The following is a 5599-nucleotide window of genomic DNA, read 5'->3' on the forward strand; positions in this document are numbered from 1 at the left end:
ATTCCTGCCAGCTATTTGATTTGCATTCACATGTTGAAGACAAGAACCGTGAACGTTTGTCGTCTTAATCACTTTTTTTTTTTGGAGAAATGTCTTAATCACTTGAATGTGTAAATTTTCATTGTAAATATGGAGTTGGAGTCTAGCAAGTAGTAGCTATTGACTCCGTGACCTTACTATATGACTGAATGAAAGGATCATGCTAAAATTAAAAAATAAAATCACATCTTGTCACTGTATAACACCACTCACAGATTTTCACATCTACATATTATTCTAACTGACCATGAAATTTTTTGCAAATGTTCAGATGACAAACAACCTTGATACATCCACAGACTGAATAGAAAATCTTATCTCAGTTTTAGTGTGAATGATCTTTTTTCTGGTTAAAATTTTGATTATTTTATAAGGAAAGAGAAAAAGAATATTTAACAAGTTATGATTAATAGAGCATAACGTAAAACTCTCAAAATGGGACAAACGGTTTTATTCTCCAAAAAATCAAGGAAAACTTACAAACTAACGAGACTCGAACACCACTTTCAAACACAAGCGTCCTGCTTTCATATAACAATTTTCAATTATTCTCAAGACACGTAAGGAAGACAAAATCATTAGATAAATTTATTGTACAAAATACTCGAAAATATTCCCCTCAGCCAATTTATTAGCCATAAACTTGTATATCTAAATTGCATTTCACGTCACCACTACTCATGGTGCCACCGATTTGTTGCTTCCTATGGGGTACCTGTTCAGAGCAAACTAGAATAAGAAAATGAAAGAATGCGTATGAATGGAATACAGGAAGGCATATAAATCTAACAATGACACTAAAACAACCATTCATGTTTGGTATTACTTGTTAGTACAAGTTTCAGCATCAGTAAACTGCAACAAATAAATTGTGAGACATCACAGTAGTCAAAAGGTTGTCTAACAATACCATTTTCCAATGAGTTTTAGCTCAAACAATACCTCCTCTCATAAGAAAGGATGGAAGGTAAGGTCATGCATTCAAAACTCACCAAGTGCAAGCGTAAACTTACCAATTAAGATAAAAGCAACAAATTAATATTAAATAACAATAGCAAAATGTTGCAGAATCTATTTCTCGTTTTTCATACATAAATTTTGGGTATGAAAATAGGGGAAAGAGGTCAGCAAGGACAGAATTTATGCCTAGGAGACTTGATTCTAGGTCTGAAGTATACCACCGAGAAACAAAATATAAGGACAAATATTATGCTAAGCAAGAGTAAAGGTCAGAACCCTAACAAACTGCACACTTGCAATACCTCCTCACTTACAAACAAACATGGTTTTGAAGTTCGAATCAGGTATTAAGTCATTGCAGCCTACAGCTCCAATTTTCTATATCAGTAGAGCTTTTGGACAAAGAAGATCCTGCAATATGCAGATGCTCCAACAAGATGAGCAATGAAGGTCATGTTTCATGTATGAGTTTCCTACAAGGCCTACCTCCAATGATTTTGTTGAAATAATCAACACATATGGCCATGAAAGGAGAAAATGAAATCAGTTAATGATTTAAATGGATGCAATGGTGTTAAGTAGTTACTAACTCGACACATCTTATGCTACCCCCCTCCCCCCATTCGTGCGCACACACACTCTTCAAGCATAAGAGGAAGGAGTTTCCTAATATATGTCCAGTTGGCATCACACAATAAATTGAATCCTAGATTACCTGAATACTATCATATAGATGTTCCTAACATCTGATTTTCTCTATAATCTACATACAACCATTGAGGAAAAAGGCAACTGTACTATTTTAGGAAACCTTACCAGCAGAACTCTTGCTCCAGAGGACCTGACTATCAATAGCAGTGAGATGCTGATCATCAAGGCGCTTCCATGTTTTGATTGAATTGACTGCTCCCCAACCACCTTTTTCCATTTTCTCCAAATTCACTTCCACCACTCTTGCTCTCCTTGCCCATCCAGCCAGCCCATAAGCATGGTATCCAAATCCCCCAGCATAACAGAGTTGTATACCAGTTAGATTACCGCAGAAGTCATTGAGGTGATCATGGCCATTGAAAACAGCCTTCACGTCTCCTGCAGAGACCATTGTTGTGAAGAAGCCAGAGTTCACAGAAGCAGAGCTAATGCCTATGCCGTCCTCCTGTTTCACACCAGTGAAGTTTGTTTTGTCTAAACTTTTTAGTTCCGGCAAAGGGATGTGAAAGTATGCCAGCCCAGGTGCAGGTCCTTTTTGGGCCTCTGGCTTGGCCGTGTATGCTCTCTGCAATAAAAAATGGGAAATGGTTAATACACAAGTGTCCATTTAGGCAAAAGCTAACTCTCTTCATCCTAATTTATATATGTCTTGTTTTCAAAATGGCATAATTATTAAAATAAAAGATAAAAGCATAGTGATAATCCTTACATGCCTTCTAGACTTGAATTTTTTAGGAACTTCCATTCTTATAAAGTGAACATGTATTTTAGCGTGTCTCAAGAAAGGAAAGTACCCATTTAAATTGGGATGGAGAGAGCATAAGATATAAACAAATAATTGTCTTAATTTCCCAATAATGAAAATTTATGCTCAGTAAGTACCTGAAGCCTTTTCGAAGTGCGTTCAAACCAAAATTGTTGAGAAGGTTTGATCCAACCATAGCCAGGGATGGAGGGAACCGTGGAGTAATCGCCACTGTCAAGGAAGTAGAGATTAAGAACGGACTTGTTTTCAAAGCTAGAGCCCTCAATTCCACCAACTTCCAGGTTGTAGTTTCCAAAGCCATCAATAACATGTGCTTCCACTGGATTAACTAGAGACAGCGTGTTGTTTAACTTAACTATATGTTTCATTACCCCTTCCCTTGAGAGTGCAGATTCCTGATCATGGTTTCCCAAAACTGCAGCCCATGGAATGTTAGATGAGATTGCTGGTGCAAATGCAGCATCCAAAGACTTAGCTGCATCTGTGGAATCACTCGCATAGATATTATCCCCTGTTACACAAAAGCAAATACTTCAATTGTTTGAACATGCTTAACAAGCTTAATAAAGTGTCATGAGTGGAATTTGTAAGCATAATAGACTGCATTTTGTATTGCTATATGCCCCCAAAGTAAAAGAGTTAAAAAGATTAAACATAGAACAGTAAGATGAAACTAACCCATCTTTTTATATATTTTTCTTCCAAATAGTCATTGGATGCATACTTACGAATTATGTTCTGTTCCACCCAATGGCCTAAATTTTCCATTCCAATTAGTTTACTGATACAAATCACCCATCTATTCTATCTCATTCCAAATTCTGGCACATTCCACTCCATTCTACCCATTTCGGTCAATTCCACTAAATTTTTAGTCCTTATGTAAACAAATCATTTTTTTCCCTAAACCCTTTTTTTTTTTAATTACTTCACTTTCTGTTTTTGAGAAACTTCTATTACTTCACTTACATTTGGCATTTTATTATTATTTTATTTTAACAATGTATTTTTCTTATTTACTTTTCTCACGTATGACATTTTTTTCTTCACTAATATACTCATATGTGACATGATATATACTTATATTATGTAATGATGATATTAAGTAAGACATTATTTGATTTTGAATTAATAATTTGATAGGGTATAATTTCGTGTAATGTTGACTTAGGTGATATATATATATATAAACTTTAGTTGTAATATTGAAATAGTACGCTAAAATAGATCAGTTCCAAAATGGGACCAGTACACACGCTCATACAACACACAAGACACTTCAAACGAAACCCATAATAGGGTATCACGTGAAACATGCAATTGAATATACTCTCATGCTCAATACTTAAAAATGTAAATATTATAGAGAGAAAGAGAAAGGAGTTGGAAAACAAAACAAAACAAAACAAAAAGGGGAATACCAGTGAAAACAATGAGATCAGGCTTCTCAGCATGGATCATGCGCTCGAGAAAGGCAGAGGTGTTGAGGTCAGAGCAAGTAGCCATTTGCTCCGGAAACACATTCCTACAAGGCGTAGTCTTTCCATCCGCATAATGCATATCCGCCACTTGCAGTATCTTAAAGCTCCCACCTTTCCCAAACCGTAGCGGCTTCTTCTCAGCCAAGCTACAGATTGGAAACAAAATGAGACACAGTAGAACTACCTCCACGAAGAAATTTGAACCACCCACTACTTTCATTTTCTTTCTTTGTTATAACTTTTGATTGATGATAGCGTTATTTTCTTTGTCTCTCCAATTACCCCAGAAACTTTTCCTTCCCTTCTAAAATCTCACTTTGTTGCTCTGCTCTACTGGGTTTTGAAGCAAGCCTCAGTGTTCATACATATATACTTATTAAACTCATAATTGACTCCATCAAAGTATACAAGCAAGACTCCGTCAAAGTCCATAAAAGCAAGACGTTTGTGAAACCGAAGGGAAAGTTCCGAAGTCATATTTAATACACGCAAGTCCTCTGTTCAGATCACTGCTTAAAGTTTAGCCTGTAGGTGAGCCAATCAGCGTAATTGAAGATTCAAAGTTGTTAGTGGCAGTCAGACAGAGGCAGCTCCGGGTGTTCATATTACTGACTTGAGAATCCCAAAGTCAAGTGTTCGTATATATATAGGAGTAATTATTTTTAAACAACCTTACGGCCTTACTTGAGAATCCAAATATTTGGGTTCAACAATAATAATCTTGGCGCCCCTACGCAATCATAATCTTTGATCCCTTAAATAAAATAAATATATAAAATTTAAAATAAAGCAGCACTAAAATTTAGCTCAAATAACAGCACAAATAGCCCAAATAACGACAAGATTAGGCAAAACAATAACAATTGAACAAAATATTCAACAAATAACCCATTCAAAAACAAAAAAAGATAAAAATCTCTAATCAATTATATCTGTAACTCGTTCAACTCATTTCAAATAAATAGTCTTTAATTTCATTTTTCCTAAAAAAATATATCAAGAGAAATATTGTGAGCTGTGAATTCTCCTTGGCGGCACCTGTATCTTTGCTCTCTTCGGCTTTGCAGTCATAACAGATCTACTCTCCTTGATAATGGCTCGCCCTCGCCGTACATATTGTCCGTCTCTCTCTCTCTCTTCATTTTTTAATTATGTATCATCATTTTAGACTTAATTACTTTCCATCTTAGTGATTCTCATTATCTTCCATCAGTTTCATTTTGCTTTTTCATTTTGTTAGTAGAAGAAAATTGTAAAATTTTGTGTACTTGCATTTTAATTATTTATTGTGATGTCAATATATTCAAGTTATCTTTTGATTAAATTTTGTAAAAATTTAAATTTTTTAATGACTATCCTAAAAAAAAATTCTTAAGTCTATCGCTGGTGATGGTGGTGCCATCAATAGATTGTATCGTTAAGATTCTAACCAAAATTATTGCGGGGTATAATTGAAAAGGAGAGTTTATAAACATAGGATACTTATAGGGCAGGAAAGCCATATGGGAAAGCCAGGACATCTTTATAAAAGATGATTTTACACTCAAAAACGAAGTTACAACTTGCTAGGCTTGACCATTCCACTTCCTAGTAGCATAGCAGCTATCTGGCCAATCATAAGAAGGCATGGAAAAGCCTCCAC

At 35.3% G+C, this 5599-nt stretch overlaps 1 protein-coding gene across 1 annotated transcript; it reads right to left on the reverse strand.

The window, feature by feature from the left end:
• Positions 1-461: 461 nt before the first annotated feature.
• LOC115954978 (probable inactive purple acid phosphatase 29) lies at positions 462-4319 on the reverse strand. Its single transcript, XM_031072990.1, has 4 exons — positions 3898-4319; positions 2593-2987; positions 1816-2275; positions 462-754 (listed from the first exon to the last, which is right to left on the reverse strand). The coding sequence occupies exons 1-4, from the start codon at positions 4175-4177 to the stop codon at positions 744-746; spliced, it is 1146 nt and encodes a 381-aa protein (XP_030928850.1). The 5' UTR covers positions 4178-4319; the 3' UTR covers positions 462-743.
• Between the last annotated feature and the right edge of the window lie 1280 nt (positions 4320-5599).

The sequence above is a fragment of the Quercus lobata genome, chromosome 8 (assembly GCF_001633185.2).
Source record: "Quercus lobata isolate SW786 chromosome 8, ValleyOak3.0 Primary Assembly, whole genome shotgun sequence".
Taxonomy (NCBI): Eukaryota; Viridiplantae; Streptophyta; class Magnoliopsida; order Fagales; family Fagaceae; genus Quercus; species Quercus lobata.

Excerpts from the sequence above, each read along its gene's own strand:
- LOC115954978 (XM_031072990.1), bottom strand. The coding sequence starts at position 4,177 with ATGAAAGTAGTGGGTGGTTCAAATTTCTTCGTGGAGGTAGTTCTACTG. Across the intron at positions 2,988-3,897 it reads TGATCTCATTGTTTTCACTG|GGGATAATATCTATGCGAGT; the intron begins GTATTCCCCTTT and ends TTTGTGTAACAG. Across the intron at positions 2,276-2,592 it reads GCACTTCGAAAAGGCTTCAG|AGAGCATACACGGCCAAGCC; the intron begins GTACTTACTGAG and ends TTTTTATTGCAG.